This window comes from Colius striatus, unplaced genomic scaffold (assembly GCF_028858725.1).
Source record: "Colius striatus isolate bColStr4 unplaced genomic scaffold, bColStr4.1.hap1 scaffold_34, whole genome shotgun sequence".
In the NCBI taxonomy this organism is placed as follows: Eukaryota; Metazoa; Chordata; class Aves; order Coliiformes; family Coliidae; genus Colius; species Colius striatus.
Window position 1 is genome coordinate 1,043,489 of NW_026908518.1, and position 22,261 is coordinate 1,065,749.

Below are 22,261 nucleotides of genomic sequence, written 5' to 3' on the forward strand. Positions count from 1 at the left end.
ACCGAAGGTAGGCAGATACAAGTATCTCCTAGTTTTTGTAGATCATCTAACTCACTTTGTAGAGGCCTTCCTGGTAGCTCGGGCCACTGCAAGGACGGTAGTAAAAATATTATTAGAACATATCATACCTAGATATGGAGTCATGTCAGCTATCGATTCGGACAGAGGGCCTCATTTTACTTCCAAAATAATTCGAGAAACGTTAGAAGCTCTGGGAACCAAATGGGAGTATCATACTCCTTGGCACCCCCAAAGCTCAGGGAAAGTTGAAAGGATGAACGGGGAAATTAAAAAGCACCTAACCAAATTAATGATAGAGACCAAAATGAGTTGGGTGAAGTGTCTCCCCTTAGCCCTCTTGAACATAACGACACAACCGAGGGCTGATACAGGACTTTCCTCCTTTGAAATGTTATATGGAGTGCCCTATGATTTGGAAAAACCAATAGAACATCCTAAAGTGGAAGAAAAGATGTTGCAAGAATACCTTATAGAGCTCATGAAAAGGAGGCAAGAACTGTTAAAGCGAGGTCTGGTGGTTCAGAGACCACCTTTAGATATAGCAATACATAGTATTAAACCAGGAGATCAGGTACTCATAAAGACATGGAAGGAATCATCATTAACCCCTCGCTGGGAGGGACCTTTCCTTGTTTTACTTACCACAGATACCGCAGTCCGCACCGCGGAAAGAGGTTGGACACGCGCTAGTCGGATAAAGGGTCCTGTCCTGCACACAGACTGGGAGGTCGCCGGGAAACCGGACGATTTGAAGCTGACCCTCAAGAGGAAACAGAGACGCGACGCATAGCCCTGGATACTAGGCTTCTTATGGACAATTGTAAAGAGTCGTATAAGTCGCACATCGCATGTCATGTATGTAAGCAATGCAATCTGTGGGTATGTCGCGTGTGTAACGGGTGCGGGATACAGCAGTGAAAAAGCTTGAAACTTTAGATAACGAATATTGTAGAGGAGGTTGGTAAAAAAACGGTTCCACAATTAGAGGAGGAATTTATGGCTAGGGATGTAGAGTGTAGCAAACTATTTGGGTGCCCTCTGGACTGTGAGTTCGGGCATTTGGGAGATAACCAAGAGAAAGTGAAAGAAGTATTTTGGTAAGAAAAGATACAGGGAACATTCCAAACTTTGTGGGGATTCGGGACAGTGGCTAAGCCTTTGTATTCGAAAATAGCCCTATTGGGTTGAGTATTGGAAAGTGGATTGTGGCAGAACAAGGAGAGAATTTAGGAGGCAGTCCCCTGAAGACTACAACTGCTGCCGAGAAGATAACTCACCCGGCTATTCTAAAGCAACGGAATAGGCCCAGGGTAAGGCAGAGGGGTATCCTTGTGGGGATCAGCAAGTGCCTCCGAAAACTTCTAAAATGAAGTAGCTCCGTTAAATAGAACAATCCTCAACAAAATGAGACTTCGCTGGCAGACTTTCAGCCAACCAGGGGCTGGGTCGCTCTCCCTAATCCTCCTTACCTTACACCAACCTTTGGACCCTGTATCCTAAATCGATTTATTGAACTAATTAAAAGTCGTATAGAGCAGGCACACCTTATGCTGCTACAGAAACGTGGTAATAACGAAGAAGCCGGAATGGCCTTATTAGCCCGAGACGCGGTAACTCGATTTGATCAACAAATAAATGAGTAAAAAGGAAAGGGGGGAATTGTAATGGGTGATGGTAAAAATTGTTATTGTTGAGCAAATCGAGTGGGATTCAGTTGTGTTGTGCATGTTGTTATAAGCAATGACTCTGTTTGTGTAAGTTTTATTATGTCTTGTAATAGTAGTTAAGTGGTTGAGCCAACACCTGGGCAGCGCTGGGAAGGTGCAACAAAATAGCGAAACTTCAAAGGCAGGAACACCCAGCAACATTTTTCACCAATCTGGAGCTGGTAGATGAGCAAGGACTACGCGTGGACACTGTCGACTGACCAACCAGAGACCGATTCGACGCAGTGTCCCAGCCCATGAAGGGGGGGAAAACATATATAAGGACATGCAAAGGATGAATGTGTGTGCCGTGGCGGAACTGTTGCACTTCCCCCGGTCACCCAGCGCTGTTTGCCCTTTTATCGCTTGCTACAATTGGTTTAATAAAGTTCTGTTTGGTTAAGAAAGCTTTAGAGGCTGATTCCTCTATAACACCTGGGTTTTTCAGGCCTTTGTGCCTGGGTTTTTCAGGCTTTTGTGCCTGGGTTTCAGGCTTCGTGCCTGGGTTTCAGGCCTTCGTGCCTGGGTTTCAGGCTTCAAGCCTGGGTTTTTCAGGCCAAGAGCCGAAAAATTCGCGACAGGGTCTGCCTTCCTGCTTTCTTGTAGCTCCCATACTCAGTGGCATAACTTAACATACACATGTATTTTTTGAATGGGAGCTGAGGATAAAAACTGTGGTATTGAAGATAGCTCCCACAGGAAAGCAGCTGCAAATGTGACACCGTGCTGGCTGATAGACTATATGGAGACCTACTTACTACTATAGCTGGGGTCTGTCGTCCTGCTTTCTTGTAGGTCCCATTCTCAGTGGTATACCTTAATAGACACATGTATTTTTTCAATGGGAGTTGAACAGAAAAAGTGTGGTATTGAAGATAGCTCCCACAGGAAAGCAGCTGCAAATGTGACACCGTGCTGGCTGATAGACTGCATGGGGACCTACTTACTACTGTAGCTGGGGTCTGCCTTCCTGCTTTCTTGTAGCTCCCATATTCAGTGGTATAGCTTAACAGACACATGTATTTTTTCAATGGGAGCTGAGGAGAAAAAGTGTGGTATTGAAGATAGCTCCTACAGGAAAGCAGCTGCAAATGTGACACCATGCTGGCTGATAGACTGCATGGGGACCTACTTACTACTGTAGCTGGGGTCTGCCTTCCTGCTTTCTTGTAGCTCCCATACTCAGTGGTATACCTTAACAGACACATGTATTTTTTCAATGGGAGCAGAACAGAAAAAGTGTGGTATTGAAAATAGCTCCCACAGGAAAGCAGCTGCAAATGTGACACCGTGCTGGCTGATAGAGTGCATGGGGACCTACTTACTACTGTAGCTGGGGTGTTGTCGAGGAGTGGTTAAGGGAGAATGGACATGGATCCCAGGGTATAATGTTAGGCCCGATGGGGCAAGGCAATCTGAGTTCCAATTATATGAATTTAATGCACAATCAAGACCAGAGTCAGAGCCATGGTTAAAGCAGTTTCTGGAATGTAGACAGCAGGCCGCTTTCTCTTCCTTCAAGGTCGGGCTGTTTTCAGCTAACGAGGTAACAGCCCAAGGTGGAAAACAACTACGGGGGAAAAACAAGATGGGAAAATGTGAGGGAGCTTGCTTCTCGCAGAAACCGCAAGTAGGATGAGCATAAGAATGTAATCTATTAGCTGCTGTTGCTGAGCTAGCTTTGAAGCTGCTGTGTATATAAGTTAGAGCCTGCTCTCAATGAAGAAGAAGATTTCTGCTATCACTCACATTGAGTAGGACTGATTTCGTCCCACCCAGCTGAGAATCGGACCCTGGGTTGATCGCCCCATGAAGTAGGCTTCGTGGCTGGGTTTTTCAGGCTTTTGTGCCTGGGTTTCAGGCCTTCGTGCCTGGGTTTTTCAGTCCTTTGTGCCTGGGTTTTTCAGGCTTTTGTGCCTGGGTTTCAGGCTTCGTGCCTGGGTTTCCGGCCTTCGTGCCTCGGTTTCAGGCTTCGTGCCTGGGTTTAAGATCTTCGTGCCTGGGTTTCAGGCTTCGTGCCTGGGTTTCAGGCCTTCGTGCCTGGGTTTCAGGCTTCAAGCCTTGGTTTTTCAGGCCAAGAGCCGAAAAATTCGCGACAGGGTCTGCCTTCCTGCTTTCTTGTAGCTCCCATACTCAGTGGCATAACTTAACATACACATGTATTTTTTCAATGGGAGCAGAACAGAAAAAGTGTGGTATTGAAGATAGCTCCCACAGGAAAGCAGCTGAAAATGTCACACCGTGCTGGCTGATAGAATACATGGAGACCTACTTACTACTATAGCTGGGGTCTGCCTTCCTGCTTTCTTGTAGCTCCCATACTCAGCGGTATAACTTAACAGACAAAATGTATTTTTTTCAATGGGAGCTGAGGAGAAAAAGTGTGGTATTGAAGATAGCTCCCACAGGAAAGCAGCTGCAAATGTGACACTGTGCTGGCTGATAGAATGCATGGGGACCTACTTACTACTGTAGCTGGGGTCTGCCTTCCTGCTTTCTTGTAGCTCCCATATTCAGTGGTATAGCTTAACATACACATGTATTTTGTCAAAGGAAGCTGAGGATAAAAACTGTGGTATTGAAGATAGCTCCCACAGGAAAGCAGCTGCAAATGTGACACCGTGCTGGCTGATAGACTGCATGGGGACCTACTTACTACTGTAGCTGGGGTCTGCCTTCCTGCTTTCTTGTAGCTCCCATACTCAGTGGTATACCTTAACAGACACATGTATTTTTTCAATGGGAGCAGAACAGAAAAAGTGTGGTATTGAAGATAGCTCCCACAGGAAAGCAGCTGCAAATGTGACACCGTGCTTGCTGATAGACTGCATGGGGACCTACTTACTACTGTAGCTGGGGTCTTGTCGAGGAGTGGTTAAGGGAGAATGGACATGGATCCCAGGGTATAATGTTAGGCCCGATGGGGGAAGGCAATCTGAGTTCCAGTTATATGAATTTAATGCACAACCAAGACCAGAGTCAGAGCCATGGTTAAAGCAGTTTCTGTCATGTAGACAGCAGGCCGCTTTCTCTTCCTTCAAGGTCGGGCTGTTTTCAGCTAACGAGGTAACAGCCCAAGGTGGAAAACAACTACGGGGGAAAAACAAGATGGGAAAATGTGAGGGAGCTTGCTTATCGCAGAAACCGCAAGTAGGATGAGCATAAGAATGTAATCTATTAGCTGCTGTTGCTGAGCTAGCTTTGAAGCTGCTGTGTATATAAGTTAGAGCCTGCTCTCAATGAAGAAGAAGATTTCTGCTATCACTCACATTGAGTAGGACTGATTTCTTCCCACCCAGCTGAGAATCGGACCCTGGGTTGATCGCCGCATGAAGTAGGCTTCGTGCATGGGTTTTTCAGGCTTTTGTGCCTGGGTTTCAGGCTTCGTGCCTGGGTTTCAGGCTTTTGTGCCTGGGTTTCCGGCCTTCATGCCTGGGTTTCAGGCTTCGTGCCTGGGTTTAAGGCCTTCGTGCCTGGGTTTCCGGCCTTCATGCCTGGGTTTCAGGCTTCGTGCCTGGGTTTAAGGCCTTCGTGCCTGGGTTTCAGGCCTTCATGCCTGGGTTTCAGGCTTCGTGCCTGGGTTTCAGGGCTCCGTGCCTGGGTTTCAGACTTCGTGCCTGGGTTTCAGGCTTCGTGCCTGGGTTTCAGGCCTTTGTGCCTGGGTTTCAGACCTTTGTGCCTGGGTTTTCAGGCTTCGTGCCTGGGTTTCAGGCCTTCGTGCCTGGGTTTCACGCTTCGTGCCTGGGTTTCACGCCTTCGTGCCTGGGTTTCAGGCTTCAAGCCTGGGTTTTTCAGGCCAAGAGCCGAAAACTTCGCGGCAGGGTCTGCCTTCCTGCTTTCTTGTAGCTCCCATACTCAGTGGCATAACTTAACAGACACATGTATTTTTTCAAAGTGAGCTGAGGAGAAAAAGTGTGGTATTGAAGATAGCTCCCACAGGAAAGCAGCTGCAAATGTGACACCGTGCTGGCGGATAGACTGCATGGGGACCTACTTAATACTGTAGCTGGGGTCTTGTCGAGGAGTGGTTAAGGGAGAATGGACATGGATCCCAGGGTATAATGTTAGGCCCGATGGGGCAAGGCAATCTGAGTTCCAGTTATATGAATTTAATGCACAATCAAGACCAGAGTCAGAGCCATGGTTAAAGCAGTTTCTGTCATGTAGACAGCAGGCCGCTTTCTCTTCCTTCAAGGTCGGGCTGTTTTCAGCTAACGAGGTAACAGCCCAAGGTGGAAAACAACTACGGGGGAAAAACAAGATGGGAAAATGTGAGGGAGCTTGCTTCTCGCAGAAACCGCAAGTAGGATGAGCATAAGAATGTAATCTATTAGCTGCTGTTGCTGAGCTAGCTTTGAAGCTGCTGTGTATATAAGTTAGAGCCTGCTCTCAATGAAGAAGAAGATTTCTGCTATCACTCACATTGAGTAGGACTGATTTCTTCCCACCCAGCTGAGAATCGGACCCTAGGTTGATCGCCGCATGAAGTAGGCTTCGTGCCTGGGTTTTTCAGGCTTTTGTCCCTGGGTTTCAGGCCTTCGTGCCTGGGTTTTTCAGTCCTTTGTGCCTGGGTTTTCCAGGCTTTTGTGTCTGGGTTTCAGGCTTCGTGCCTGGGTTTTCAGGCTTCGTGCCTGGGTTTCCGGCCTTCGTGCCTGGGTTTCAGGCTTCGTGCCTGGGTTTCAGGCCTTCGTGCCTGGGTTTTTCAGTCCTTTGTGCCTGGGTTTTCCAGGCTTTTGTGCCTGGGTTTCAGGCCTTCGTGCCTGGGTTTTTCAGGCCTTCCTGCCTGGGTTTTTCAGGCTTTTGTGCCTGGGTTTCCGGCCTTCCTGCCTGGTTATCAGGCTTCGTGCCTGGGTTTCAGGCCTTCGACCTGGGTTTCAGACTTCGTGCCTGGGTTTCCAGCCTTCATGCCTGGGTTTCAGGCTTCGTGCCTGGGTTTCAGGCTTCAAGCCTGGGTTTTTCAGGCCAAGAGCCGAAAAATTCGCGACAGGGTCTGCCTTCCTGCTTTCTTGTAGCTCCCATACTCAGTGGTATAACTTAACATACACATGTATTTTTTCAATGGGAGCTGAGGAGAAAAACTGTGGTATTGAAGATAGCTCCCACAGGAAAGCAGCTGCAAATGTGACACCGTGCTGGCTGATAGACTGCATGGGGACCTACTTACTGCTGTAGCTGAGGTCTGCCTTCCTGCTTTCTTGTAGCTCCCATACTCAGTGGCATAACTTAACAGACACATGTATTTTTTCAATGGGAGTTGAGGATAAAAACTGTGGTATTGAAGATAGCTCCCACAGGAAAGCAGCTGCAAATGTGACACCGTGCTGGCTGATAGAATGCATGGGGACCTACTTACTACTGTAGCTGGGGTCTGCCTTCCTGCTTTCTTGTAGCTCCCATACTCAGTGGCATAACTTAACAGACAAAATGAATTTTTTTCAATGGGAGCTGAGGAGAAAAAGTGTGGTATTGAAGATAGCTCCCACAGGAAAGGAGCTGCAAATGTGACACCATGCTGGCTGATAGACTGCATGGGGATCTACTTAGTACTGTAGCTGGGGTCTGCCTTCCTGCTTTCTTGTAGCTCCCATACTCAGTGGTATACCTTAACAGACACATGTATTTTTTCAATGGGAGCAGAACAGAAAAAGTGTGGTATTGAAGATAGCTCCCACAGGAAAGCAGCTGCAAATGTGACACCGTGCTGGCTGATAGACTGCATGGGGACCTACTGACTACTGTAGCTGGGGTCTGCCTTCTTGCTTTCTTGTAGCTCCCATACTTAGTGGCATAACTTAACAGACACATGTATTTTGTCAAAGGGAGCTGAGGATAAAAAGTGTGGTATTGAAGATAGCTCCCACAGGAAAGCAGCTGCAAATGTGACACCGTGCTGGCTGATAGACTGCATGGGGACCTACTTACTACTGTAGCTGAGGTCTGCCTTCCTGCTTTCTTGTAGCTCCCATACTCAGTGGCATAACTTAACAGACACATGTATTTTTTCAATGGGAGTTGAGGACAAAAAGTGTGGTATTGAAGATAGCTCCCACAGGAAAGCAGCTGCAAATGTGACACCGTGCTGGCTGATAGACTGCATGGGGACCTACTTACTACTGTAGCTGGGGTCTGCCTTCCTGCTTTCTTGTAGCTCCCATACTCAGTGGCATAACTTAACATACACATGTATTTTGTCAAAGGGAGCTGAGGATAAAACGATAGCTCCCACAGGAAAGCAGCTGCAAATGTGACACCGTGCTGGCTGATAGACTGCATGGGGACCTACTTCCTACTGTAGCTGGGGTCTGCCTTCCTGCTTTCTTGTAGCTCCCATACTCAGTGGCATAACTTAACAGACAAAATGTATTTTTTTCAATGGGAGCTTGCTGCCCATTTCCGAAGGAAAAGACAAAACAACTAAGGTCGTTTTATGCGGTACTTTATTGAGGGCCCTAGGGACCTGAGGAGTAGTGTCCAAAGTCAGAGGCCCCCCTTCCAGGAAATTTTACAGGGTTTATATACTTTTCAGAAGATGATTACTTCATTGTACCTACGTGCTGTTTGCTAGTTTTCATAAGGTTTATTATTACATTGTACTCTTTCATGTAATTTCTTTTAACTACAAATCTTTCATTTTGTCTAGACACATGGTCACAAATTAACAAATATTCATCCAGCATAACAGTCCTAGGAACAGCAGATTATGTTCTACATGCTTCAACTGTCTAAAACACAGTAGATAACAACTGATAATCAGTAACAATTTAATAATTGATCAGTAACAATTTCCTAAGACATTCTTTGCTTGATTACACAGAATGTTCAACATGCTTCACTAATCCCTTTGATTCTCTAAACACAAATGTACATGGTCATATTTCCCACTAGGCCTTTATTTAGACCTTAACTTATTTTATGCTGCCAACAATTCCCCCCTTTTGAGCATTCTTCAACCTTGCAAGGATGCTCAACATCATCTGTCTCTATTGTCCGTATCTCAAGTAGTGGTTTCTTGATATGTTGGAGGAGGAGACCCATCTCTAATTCCACTTCTGGTCATCGCATTCATTAATCTGCGAGTGTTGAGCTTCTCTCTAGTAATGGTTCCTAAAACACACTTGTGAACCATATAAATTATTATCAACAGTATAACAAACATAATTGCATATTGAATGATTGAGGAAATCCATTCAGAGACCTGGAGCCCCAATGAATCAAATATTGCTCCTATCCAATTATGTTGAGCTTCTTTTTCAATTTCTTTGGTTTCGGTTTCAACCTTTTCCAATTGTGAAATATCTTTTTCTACTTCGATTGTCATGTTTGGAATATGGATACAGCAGTGATCAATTCTTTTGCTCAGGTAACCACAGACCCCGTGTTCCCGCAACAGCAACATGTCCAAGGCCATTCTATTCTGCAGAGCCATTCTGCCAGTTGCTTGTAACTGCAAATTCATATCCTTAAATCCTTTCTTGGTGGCTGCCGCTAATCTTTCAGTCTGGCCTAATAATCTGTATAACATCTCCCTATTACGGTAGGATGCAATTGGTGCAAACAGGGATTCTAAAACCCATCCAAATTTTACTCCATCATTAGGTTCATGCCATTCATCTTTTTCGATTTCGTTTCCTATTTCCCTTTTTTCCTGAATTACTTCTGTTTTATTCAACCGAGGTTGTCTCCAAAAAGGACATAAGGTGGGGACTCCTAAGGTTATCTGGGTTACTGGACCATCAGTTGGTAGATGGGTAGTCCATTGTCCATGACCCATAACCCAAACTAAGTTTCCTGGACTTCTGATTGTGGTGGATCTGCAACTAATGATTCTTTTCCCATTCTCATTTCCTTTCAACTTTTCTGTTATCGTATGGTTATATCCTCGACATTCACAGCCTCATTTTAACAGAATTTTTACTGGCATTAAGCCTATTTGATTTTCCAGAGTGTTGCAAGTAAAAACCTCTGTACAATTCCATACCTCCTTTTGATTCCTTGACGACCTCACAGAAGTATGTGTAGCCATCACACTAGTATGTGTCTGATTCCTTTCCCCTGTCCATTGCACACACCAGTTCACTGGGCCCAGATAACTATGTGTTTCTAACAGACTAGGTCCCCATACTGTGTCCCATTCATCTTCCAAGTTTTGTTGTTGTGTAACATTCTGGCAAATCTCTTCATTTCTAATCTTTTCAACTTTTATTTTTGTGCTACTACACCAATATCCAATTATTGGAAGAGTACTATCTAATGTACAGCGACCTTTGATATTGCCACCTCTCCCATAAGGACCTGTTCTAACCCAACTGTAATACCCCGGCAATGATCTACACTCGTTTTCCGTTAAATCCCCCATTATTAAACACCCTTTTATCCACTCTTCATGCTTTGTTGATACTTGTCTGCAATTCCAAGTAAAATTAACAGAGGTTTTTGGCATGATTGTTATAGGAATAATTCCCCAGGGTATAGGTTCACCTGCAGCTTGAGGTAATGGCAAGCATGCTATAATCTTAGATACATTCTGAACTATTCCAAAATCTCTGATCAGTCCAACCACGAGATTTTCCTGTCCCTCGTTCCGCTGAAAGTCCCTTGTCTCATTTCCTAAATCCCGTATTTTCCTTCGACTATGTTTTCCCCTAATTAATGATACCATTGCCCTCCCCCACATATCCACGGAGGCCAATCTAGGTACTACCTCTACTTTATCCGACGTTAGTGACCAAGACACAACTCTTAGATCTATTCGCTTGTAACCAAAACTTTCTCGGATTAACACTACACACACATATATACCCGCTTCTTCTAAAGTTAAATTAGTCAGTTGCAAGATAACACTTCCTTTTTGGGTATCCTTATTCCAAACAGTAACAATACTTGCAGTCAATCTGGTTTGTCCTTGTTTCCAAATCGCAATTATTTCCTCGGCTCCAGCTCCCTGGTCATCGGTAATGTCACAGGTTAAATTGACATCCATTCCTTCCATTACAATAACCTCGGGTTCTGTAACAGTGACATGTACAAATCCGTTAACCGATACCATTTTCAATAATATTAGCAATACAGCAATTAAGAGTGTGGTTTTGCTCGGAATATCATTCGGGTAGGGGATACCACTTGGGTTTCCCATTTGGTTGGAACTTTCTTGACTCGAGTGTAGTGAATCCAGGCGTCGGTTCCTGCTACTTTTACAGCTGTGAAAGTTGTCAGGATCACTTGATAGGGGCCGTCCCATGTCTCTCTCAGTGGGTCTGTGAACCAGTTCTTCACATAGACCTGGTCTCCCGGTTGAATATCATGCACTGGATTTTCCAGTGGGAGTGGCCGATTCCATTGAAGGGCACCCCGTAAGGCGTTGAGAACTCTGTTAAGTGACATAACATAGTTAAAAATCACCTGATCTCCTAATACATGTGGGTCTCCTTTTAGCACAGTGGCATGATAAGGCTTGCCGTACAGTGTCTCGTACGGACTTACTCCTATTCTTTCCCTAGGTTTTATCCTGATCCTGAGTAATGCTAATGGCAAAGCTTGGGGCCACTGAAGTTTGGCCTCCTGACATATCTTTTTGATCTGATTTTTCAATGTTTGGTTCATCCTTTCTACTTGACCACTAGACTGGGGTCTCCATGGAGTGTGTAAATTCCAGGTAATGTCTAGTACCCTAGCCACCTCCTGAACTATCCCTGCCACAAAATGCGGGCCTCTATCTGATGATAATCCTAGTGGTACTCCAAATCTAGGTATTATTTCTTTCAACAAAGTTTTCACCACTTCCCTCGCTTGGTTTGTTCTACAAGGGAAGGCTTCCGGCCACCCTGAGAAGGTACACACGTACACTAGCAAATATCTGAATCCTTGGGCCCTTGGTAATTCTGAAAAGTCTACTTGCCAATAGTCCCCTGGTTCTGGCCCTATTTGCAACTTTCCCAACTGCACTTGTTTTCTGACAATAGGATTATTTTTAAGACATAGTGGACACATTGCATTCACCCTCTTTGCCAGTGTTAACATCTGGTTAGAAATTATTTCTTTCTTCAAAAATTTTACCAAAGCCTCTGCTCCCCAATGGCATTTATTATGTTCAGTTTCCAATATGGATTTCATAACATGTTTGGGTACTATTACTTGTCCATTCACAGTTACATACCATCCGACTGTGTTCTTTTGTGCCTTGAGATATATTGCTAGTTTCTCATCATCAGCGGAATAGCTTGGTCCTTGAGTCATATAGCAAGAAACAGGGCTTACCTTAGTTGGTATTAAAGCCATCTGAGTCCAAACCTGCCGAGCAGCTTCTTTAGCGGTAATGTCTGCTAGTTTGTTCCCTTGGTATATTCTTCCTTCTTCTCTACGATGTCCTCTGACATGCATTACTGCTACCTTTTCTGGTTTAAGTATCGCATCTAACAAGGCAAGGACTTCTGACCTATGTTTTATTATAGTCCCTTGAGAACTTAACAGTCCTCGTTCCTTCCACAAGGCACCGTGAACATGTACTATTCCAAAAGCATATTTCGAGTCAGTCCATACATTTACCTTTTTTCCAGTACTCAGAATCAATGCTCTGGTAAGTCCAATTATCTCTGCTTTTTGAGCAGATGTCCCAGGAGTTAAAGCCTTTGCTTCAATCACTTGTGCAGCTGTGACCACTGCATATCCCGCATACCTGGTTCCATTTTCTACAAAGCTGGATCCATCCGTAAATAAATCCCAATCTGAATCTTCTAAAGGTGTGTCCTTTAGGTCTGCTCGGCTCGCATACACTTGTTCGATTGTTTCTACACAGTCGTGAACCAGGTCCCCCTCTTCTTGTTTACTGTGAAGAAATTCTGCTGGGTTGACATGGTTAGTTATTTTAAGTTCCACATCATCTTGTTCTCTCAATATAGCTTGATATTGCAACATTCTGCTGGATGATAACCAGTGACCCCCCTTTTGTTCCAGGACAGCCAAGACCATATGGGGTACAAAGACCTCCATTTTCCTTCCCAAAGTCAGTTTTCGGGCTTCCTGTATGAGGATCACTGTGGCCGTAACTGCCCGCAAGCATGACGGCCAACCAGCACTAACATTGTCCAGTTGTTTTGAAAAATATCCCACTGGGCGTTTCCATGACCCTATTTTCTGAGTCAACACTCCCAGAGCCAGATTCTGCCTTTCATTTACATAAAGCTGAAAGTCTTTATTTAAGTCCGGCAACCCTAAGGCGGGTGCTTCCTTCAGAGCTTGTTTCAGCTCCTGGAAGGCTCTTTTCCTTTGTGTACTCCATTCCAATTGGGGTTCCTTTAAAGCCTCATACAAGGGTTTAGCTAACAATCCGAAATTTAGAATCCATAGCCTGCACCAGCCAACCATTCCTAAAAATGACCTTAGTTCCTGATGATTCCTTGGAAGGGATATGGCACATATTGCCTCAATTCTGTTTGTGCTCAGTCGTCTCTGACCTTGCATTATTTCACATCCCAAATAAAGAACACTCTCTTTGAGGAGCTGGGCCTTTTCCTTAGATACTCGATATCCCGCTTGTCCCAGCATATTCAGTAAAGCAATTGTAAGCTTCAGGCAAACTTCCTTTTCCTCAGTTGCCAACAGAATATCATCCACATACTGCAAAATCACATAAGAGAATGGAGATTCTCTTGCCTGTTCGGTCTTCCATTCCTCCAACTCTTTGGCTAATTGATTTCCGAAAATAGTGGGGCTGTTTTTGAAACCCTGCGGAAGCCGTGTCCATGTCAGTTGTTTCTTCCTTCCCGAATTTGGATCTTCCCATTCAAATGCGAAATACTTCCTACTTGATAATGCCAGCGGGATGCAGAAAAAGGCATCTTTTAAATCAATTACTGTAAACCATTTAAACCTTTCTGACACAGATGTTAACAGAGTATACGGGTTAGCAACCACTGGGTGAATGTCCTTTACTATTTCATTTATGGCCCTTAAATCTTGTACTAACCTATATTTACCATTAGGCTTTCTTACAGGAAAAATAGGAGTGTTGTATTCAGATTCACATTCCTGTAATATTCCTTGAATCAAAAACTGGGCTATCAGTGGAGCCACTCCTTTCCTAGCCTCCAACTTAATTGGATATTGTCTAACCCTAACCGGTCGGGCTCCTTCTTTTAGTTCTACAACGACAGGCTGGGCAGCTTTCGACTTTCCCGGGGTCCCTATTTCCCATACCCAGGGTACAACTGCCTGAATTATTTCTTCTGGAATGGGAGTAGGTTCTATTTCTTTTATTACAAATATTCTCCCAATTTCTTCATTTGGAATTTCTAATTTTACTCTCCCATTTTCAAATATTATTTTCACATTTAACAAAGACAGTAAATCTCTTCCAAATAGAGGCTTGGGACAATTAGGCATATACAAAAATTGATGATCAAGTTCTTTTCCCCCAAATTTTAAATTTAAAGGCTGCAAAAATGGTCTTTCTTCTAACTGACCCATGGCCCCTACCACTTGTACTGTGGTGTCGCTTATTGGTCCCAATCTCTTGTTAAGAACTGAATAAGTAGCTCCTGTATCCATTGTAAATTCTTGTTCCTTCCCATTGATTTCTAATCTTACTTTTAGGTCCTGTTCTAGTCAGCTCTGATTCTGATAATTTCCCAAAACCATAGCTTGAGCGACTTCTACTGGTGACATGGGATACTCAGCGCTAACCCCCATTCCATTTTTCACCGGACATTCATTCTTCCAATGTCCTATCTGTCGGCAAAAAGCACACTGATTAGAACCTAGCTTTCCTTGGTTAGGGTTTCCCATTCGAAATCCTCCTCTCCCCTGGCCGTAACCACCTCTTCCTTGAGCATAGCCTCCCCTACCACGACCTTGGCCCCTTTGTCCTCCTGATTGCTGAATTACAGCCAGTATACCTGCTTGTTGCCGCTTAGCTGATTCTTTTTCCCTATTATTATAAACCTTCCACGCAACTTCTAACATTTTATCCGAGTTCCTGGTGTCCTCATCTTCATCCTCTTCTTCCTCCTCATTATCATCGTCCTCACTATCCTGTTCCATCTGAGGTGGAACATAGGGTGGAGCAGAGGGACCCTGTCCACTATGAGCAACTAATAACCATAAATCTTCCTCTGGACCAGAGGAGGCAGCTAAACACTTAACACACATAGATCTCTTCTTACATTCACTACACCCTAATTCCTTTGTTTCCAAAACTAAAATACCACATTCCTTCTACCAATCCAGTTTTCGCCCTAAATAATAAAACAAATCCAAATACGGGATCTCATCCCATTTCTCATTGTCCCGTAAATACTGCACCAAAGGCGATATAATACCCGGATCGACAGTACCGTTTAGGGGCCACGCAGGTCCCCCTTCTGACTCATATAAAGGCCACCAATGATTACAATAGTTTATCGTTTTACCCTTATTCAAATCCTGATGAAATCCAGCACTCCTCCATCTTCCCAGCAAACATCCTAACGGGGTGTTTCCTGGGATTTTACTATTAGACTGAACTAACGGCTTAAAAGTTTTAAGCGGCATCATTTCAAGTATATAAAATAACAGCAGACAAAATAACAGCAAACACAAACACTGTAACGATACAAACAAAAACCACAAAACCAATACCCAGTACCAAACCAAGTTGCCACTTCTCGACGCCGCGAGGGGCAAGTGCCGGACCTGCGCAGCTTTCGCCGCGTCTTACAGCCGGCGCCTGGGCATCCACCAAGACGTCTTAGCCCAACTCAGCGAGGATCGCCGCCTCGTCTTATGAGCAGGCACCAGTACCAGAAAATAAAGCACCTACGGGCTTACCTTATAGCAGTCGTCCGCCAGGTGCGGGGGTCGGGCACGAACCGATGACTCCCCGAGAAACTCTCGGTGCCGGCGTGGAGTAAATCAGCACGCGAACCGCCCCAGCCACCTTCGGAGTCCTGCCGCGGTCGCCAGAAAACTGCTGCCCGTTCCCGAAGGAAAACACAAAACAACCGAGGTCGTTTTCTGCGGTGCTTTATTGAGGGCCCTAGGGACCTGAGGACTAGTGTCCAAAGTCAGAGCCCCCACTAACAGAAAATTTCACAGAGTTTATATACTTTCCACAAATGATTACTTCATCAGGTCCCCGTGATGTTTACCAGTTTTCTTAGACTTTAGGATTATGTCGTGCTCTTTCATGTAGTTACTTGAGACTATGCTTATCTGAATCTACAACCAGAAATTTCCATAGATAACAAACAGGTAAAGAGATAACAATTTCTTTGAGAAAAACAAGATTCAGCGTTCAGCATTCTTCACTAATCACTTTGCTTTGTTTGAGCAAGAATGCACAAGCTCAGCATGCCCCACTAGTTCCCTAGACTGCTAGGTTACATCAACATCCCACACTGCTCACTAGGCCTCGATACAGACCTTAGCCTAACTACTTCTAACTTTCCATATACAGTAATGCTAACATTTTGAGGCCTTAAGTGGCCATTTGGGGCTCTTAATGGCCACCAGAAGCTCTCAGGAGCCATTTTGAGGCCTTAAGTGCCATTTGGGGCCCTTCAGTGGCCATTTGGGGCCCTTTAGGAGCCATTTTTAGGCCTTAAGTGGCCATTTTGAGGCCTTAAGTGGCCATTTGGGGCCCTCAGGAGCCATTAAAGCCACGACAGTGACGTTTTAGGCCTCTAAAGCCTCTTTTTAGGCCTCTAAAGTGACTCTAGGCCAGTAAAATGACTTTTTAGGCCAAAAAGTGACTTTTTGGGCCTCTAAATTGACTTTTTGGCTACTAAAGTGACTTTTTAGGCCTCTAAAGTCCATTTTGGAGCCTCTAAAGCACCCTTTTGACCTCTAAAGTGACTTTTTAGGCCTCTAAAGCCCCTTTTTGGGCAATAAAATGACTTTTTGAGCCATTAAAGTGACTCTTTAGACCTCTAAACCCTCTTTTTAGCTACTAAAGTGTCTTTTTAGGCCTCTAAAGTGACTTTTGGGACACTACAGTGACTTTTTGGCTACAAAAGTGACTTTTTAGGCCTCTAGAGCCCCTTTTTGGCCACTAAAGTGACTTTTTGGGCCTCTAAAATGACTTTTTGGCTACTAAAGTGACTTTTTAGGCCTCTAAAGTCCATTTTTGTGCCACTCAAATGAATTTTTGACCTCTAAAGTGACTTTTTAGGCCTCTAAAGCCCCTTTTTGACCTCTAAAATGACTTTTTAGACCTCTAAAGTGACTTTTTGGGCCTCTAAAGGGACTTTTTGGCCACTAAAGTGACTTTTTGGGCCTCTAAAGCCCCTTTTTAGGCCTCTAAATGTCTTTTTAGGCCATTAAAGTCCCTTTTGGCTACGAAAGTGACTTTTTAGACCTCTAAACCCCCTTTTTGAGCTGTTAAAGCCCCTTTTTGACCTCTAAAGCCCCTTTTTGGGCCCCTAAAGTGACTTTTTAGGCCTCTAAAGCTCCTTTTCGGCCACTGAAGTGACTTTTTGGGCCACTCAAGCCCCTTTTTGAGCTACTAAAGTCCCTTTTTAGGTACAAAAGTGACTTTTTCGGCCTCTAAAGTCCCTTTTTAGGCCTCTAAAGTGACTTTTTGAGCCACTAAAGTGCCTTTTTAGGCCATTAAAGTTGATTTTTGAGGACTAAAGTGACTTTGGGCCTCTAGAGCCCCTTTTTGGGCCCCTAAAGCCCCTTTTTATCCCCATCTGTGTGTCCCCTTGCCAGGTGACCCCGAGCTGGACGCCGAGGGTGCGTGCTGACGGCCGAGTTCCCTGCCCTGTGCATCGTCTGCGTCTACGTGCCCAACTCCGGGCGAGGCCTGGGCCGCCTGAGCTTCCGGCAGGCCTGGGACAAGCGCTTCCGCTCCTTCGTGTTCCAGCTGGACCGGTCCAAACCGGTCGCCATCTGCGGCGACCTCAACGTCGCCCACCAGCCCTTGGACCTGAGGAACCCGTCGGGGAACAAGAGGAGCCCCGGGTTCACGCGGGAGGAGAGGGAGCTGCTGGGGGCGGGCTTCCTCGACAGCTTCCGGGTGTTTAACCCCTTGCTGCCCAACGCCTTCACCTTCTGGACCTACCTGAGCGGGGCCAGGGCCAGGAACGTGGGCTGGAGGTTGGATTACTGCCTGTGGTCCCAGAGGGGCAGGAAGGATCTGTGCGACAGCAGGATCGAGCAGCGGGCCCAGGGCAGCGACCACTGTCCCGTGGGGATCTACCTGGCGCTGGAGGGGGCAGGCTGAGGGGCAAAAATGGGGCGGGAATGGGGCAAAAATGGGTTAAAATGGAGGGAAATGGGGCAGAAATGGGGGGAAATGGGGTGGAAATGGGGCAGAAATGGGGCAAAATGGGGTGGAAATGGGGCAGAAATGGGAGGAAATGGGGCGGAAATGGGGCAGAAATGGGGCAAAATGGGGGGAAATGGGTAAAAAATGGCTGAAAGTGGGATAAAATTGGAGGATAATGCAATAAATGTGTCAAAAATGGGTCAAAATGGGTCAAAAATGGGGGAAAATGGAATAAATGGGGTAAAAAATGGGTCAAAAATGGGGGGAAATGGGTCAAAATGGGTCAAAAATGGGTCAAAATGCATAAAAAATGGGATAAAACTGGGAGATACTGGGATAAATGGGGGGAAATGGGTCGAAAATGGGTCAAATGGCTCAAAATGGGTCAAAAATGGGGGGAAATGGAATAAATGGGGTCAAAAATGGGTCAAAAATGGGGGGAATGGGTAAAAAATGGGTCAAAAATGGCTGAAAGTGGGATAAAATTGGAGGATAATGCAATAAATGGGTCAAAAATGGGTCAAAATGGGTAAAAAATGGCTGAAAGTGGGATAAAATTGGAGGATAATGGAATAAATGGGTCAAAATGGGTCAAAAATGTCTGAAAGTGGGATAAAACTGGGAGACAATGAGATAAATGGGGTCAAAAGTGGTGAAAGGTGTGTGAGAGGTGAGTGCGGACAGTGTGTCCCGCCGTAAGCGAGGTCAGGGCCAGGAACGTGGGCTGGAGGCTGGGGAAATGGGTCGAAAATGGGGGGAAATGGGGCAAAAATGCGTCAAAATGGGGGGAAATGGGGCAAAAATGCGTCAAAAATGGGGGGAAATGGCGGAAAATGGGGGGAAATGGGTCAAAATTTGGGGGAAAATGGGGGGAAATGGGGCAAAAATGCGTCAAAAATGGGGGGAAATGGGTCGAAAATGGGTCAAAATGGCTGAAAACGGGAAATGGGTCAAAAATGGAGGGAAATGGGTCAAAAATGGGTCAAAATGGGGGGAAATGGGTCAAAAATGGGGTAAATGGGGCAAAAATGGGTCAAAAATGGCTGAAAATGGGGGGAAATGGGTCGAAATGGGTCAAAAATGGCTGAAAATGAGATAAAATTGGAGGATAATGCAATAAATGGGGTTAAAATGGGTCAAAAATGGGGTAAAAATGGGTGAAAAATGGGGGAATGGGTCAAAATGGGTAAAAAAATGGCTGAAAGTGGGATAAAATTGGAGGATAATGCAATAAATGGGTAAAAAATGGGTCAAAATGGGTCAAAATGGGTAAAAAATGGCTGAAAGTCGGATAAAATTGGGGGTTAGTGGAATAAATGGGGTAAAAAATGGGTCAAAATGGGTCAAAACTGTCTGAAAATGGGATAAAATTGGGGGATAATGCAATAAATGGGTAAAAAATGGGTCAAAACTGGCTGAAAGTGGGATAAAAAACCAAAACCCCTTCCCAGTCCCTCCCAGTTCCCTTCAATTTGTCCCAGTCCCCTCCCAATTGATCCCAGTTCATCCCAGTCCCCTCCCAGTTCCCTCCCAGTTCATCCCAGTTGCTCCCAGATCCCTCCAGTTCCCTCCCAGTTCATCCCAGTTGCTCCCAGTTCCCTCCAGTTCCCCTCAGTTCCCTCCCAGTTCATCCCAGTTCCCTCACAGTGCCCTCTCAGCTCATTCCAGTTGCTCCCAATTCCCTCCCAGTTCCCCCCTAGTTCATCCCAGTTCCTTCCCAGTTGCTCCCAGCCCCCTCAGTCCCCCCCAGTTCATCCCAGTTGCTCCCAGTTCCCTCCCAGTTGCTCCCAGTTCCCTCTCAGTGCCCTCCCAGCTCATCCCAGTTGCTCCCAGCTCCCTCCCAGTTGCTCCCAGTTCCCTCTCAGTGCCCTCCCAGCTCATCCCAGTTGCTCCCAGTTCCCTCCCAGTTGCTCCCAGTCCCTCCCAGTTGCTCCCAGTCCCTCCCAGTGCCCTCTCAGCTCATCCCAGTTGCTCCCAGTTCCCTCTCAGTGCCCTCCCAGTTCGTCCCAGTTCCCTCCCAGTCCCTCCCAGCTCATCCCCGTCCCTCCCCAGTTCCCTCCCCAGTTCATCCCAGTTCCCTCCCATTCCCCCCCATCCAGCCGCCGCTCCGCCTCTCAGCCAATCATCTCTCTTTAGTCCCGTTGCCCGGCAGACTCCACTCCCGTAGCAACCAATCAGTGCTCAGCGCCCTCCTCTCTCCGTCCAATCAGCGCCCGTGGCCGCGGTCAGGAGCAGGAGCCGCTCCCAGTTCCCTCCCAGTTGCCTCCCAGTGCCAAAGGTCAGAGTCTGGGTAGGCCGCACATCCATTCTGAGGGGAAAAGTGGGGGTTTGGGGCAATTTGGGGGGATAAAATGTGCTTTTGTGGCAATTCTGAGGGGAAAAGTGGGGTTTTGGAGGAGTTTTGAGGTGAAAAGTGAGGTTTTGTGGCAATTCTGAGGGGAAAAGTGGGGTTTTGGAGGAGTTTTGAGGTGAAAAGTGAGGTTTTGGGGCAATTCTGAGGGGAAAAGTGGGGTTTTGGAGGAGTTTTGAGGGGAAAGGTGGGGGGTTGGGGTGTTTCTGAGGGGAAAAGTCGAGTTTTGAGGGGAAATGTGAGGTTTTGGGGCAATTTGGGGGGATAAAATGAGGTTTTGGGGTATTTCTGAGGGATAAAATGAGGGTTTGTGGCAATTCTGAGAGGAAAAGTGGGATTTTGGTGGAGTTTTGAGGTGAAAAGTGAGGATTTGGGGTATTTCTGAGGGGAAAAGTGTGATTTGAGTGACATTTTGAGGGGAAAAGTGAGGTTTTGGGGCAATTTTGGGGGATAAAATGAGGGTTTGGGGCAATTCTGATGGGAAAAGTGGGGTTTTGGTGGAGTTTTGAGGTGAAAAGTGAGGTTTTGGAGCAATTCTGAGGGGAAAAGTGGAATTTTGGAGGAGTTTTGAGGGGAAAGGTGGGGGTTTGGGGTATTTCTGAGGGGAAAAGTGGAGTTTTGAGGGGAAATGTGAGGTTTTGGGGTAATTTGGGGGGATAAAATGAGGTTTTGGGGTATTTCTGAGGGATAAAATGAGGGTTTGTGGCAATTCTGAGGGGAAAAGTGGGGTTTTGGTGGAGTTTTGAGGGGAAAAGTGGGGTTTTGGGGTATTTCTGAGGGGAAAAGTGTGATTTGGGTAAAGTTTTGAGTGGAAAAGTGAGGTTTTGGGCTATTTCTGAGGGATAAAATGAGGTTTTGGGGCAATCTGAGGGGATGAAATGAGGGTTTGGGGCAATTCTGAGAGGAAATGTGGGGTTTTGAGGGGAAAAGTGAGGTTTTGAGGCAATTTTGGGGGATAAAATGAGGATTTGGGGCAATTCTGAGGGGAAAAGTAGGGTTTGGGTGGAGTTTTGAGGTGAAAAGTGGGGTTTTGAGGCATTTCCGAGAGGAAAAAGTGAGGTTTTGGTGCAACTTGGTGTGTAAGAGTTCCAGTTTGGTGGGGTTTGGATGCAAGAGTCTCCCCAGTCCATCCCAGTTGACACACTGGAGCGGCGGCTTTTATTGAGTGTCGGAAGGATCCGCGGGGAAAGGGGCCAAACCTCGTTGGCGGAGGGATCCCATTGGGGCACATTTAGATCCAGCTCTGGGGGAGAAGGATCCTCCAAAGCCCCTCCCAGTAGCTCCCGGTAACCCCCAAACCCCCTCCCAGTAACTACCAGTAACCCCCAAACCCCCTCCCAGTAACTCCCAGTAGCCCCCAAAGCCCCTCTCAGTAGCTCCCAGTTACCCCAAACCCCCTCCCAGTAACTCCCAGTGACCCCAAACCCCTCCCAGTAAATCCCAGTAACCTCAAACCTCTTCCCAGTAGCTCCCAGTAAGCTCCAGACCCCTTCCCACTAATTCCCAGTACCTCCCAGTAACTCTCAGTTACCCCCAAACCCCCTCCCAGTAGCTCCCAGTAACCCCCAAACACCCTCCAGTGACTCCCAGTAACCCCCAAACCCCTCCAAGTCCCTCCCAGTGACTTCCAGTAACTCCCAGTAACCGCCCAACACCCTCCAGTGACTCCCAGTAACCCCCAACGCCCTCTCAGTCTCTCCCAGTAACCCCCAAATACCCTCCAGTGACTCCCAGTAACCCCCAAACCCCCTCCCAGTCGCTCCCACTCCCTCCCAGTAACCCCAAATCCCCTCCCAGTAACCCCAAACCCCCTCCCAGTAACCCTCAAACACCCTCCGAGTCCCTCCCAGTAACCCCCAAACACCCTCGCAGTCGCTCCCAGTCCCTCCCAGTAACCCCCAAACCCCCTATCAGTGACTTCCAGTAACCCCAAACCCCCTCCCA

The 22,261-nt window shown here is 46.3% G+C and overlaps 2 protein-coding genes across 2 annotated transcripts in view; one reads left to right on the forward strand and one right to left on the reverse strand.

Annotated features, from left to right (window-relative positions):
• The window catches only part of LOC133629195 (protein NDRG2-like), a 39,068-nt gene that overhangs the window by 14,210 nt on the left and 2,597 nt on the right, over positions 1-22,261 (reverse strand). The gene's annotated exons all lie outside the window — the stretch shown is intronic.
• LOC133629197 (DNA-(apurinic or apyrimidinic site) endonuclease-like) lies at positions 1,608-17,922 on the forward strand. Its single transcript, XM_062019857.1, has 3 exons — positions 1,608-1,631; positions 17,014-17,041; positions 17,432-17,922. The coding sequence occupies exons 1-3, from the start codon at positions 1,608-1,610 to the stop codon at positions 17,920-17,922; spliced, it is 543 nt and encodes a 180-aa protein (XP_061875841.1).

Excerpts from the sequence above, each read along its gene's own strand:
- LOC133629197 (XM_062019857.1), top strand. The coding sequence starts at position 1,608 with ATGGCCTTATTAGCCCGAGACGCG. Across the intron at positions 1,632-17,013 it reads CCTTATTAGCCCGAGACGCG|GCCATTAAAGTCCCTTTTGG; the intron begins GTAACTCGATTT and ends ATGTCTTTTTAG. Across the intron at positions 17,042-17,431 it reads AGTCCCTTTTGGCTACGAAA|GGTGCGTGCTGACGGCCGAG; the intron begins GTGACTTTTTAG and ends CTGGACGCCGAG.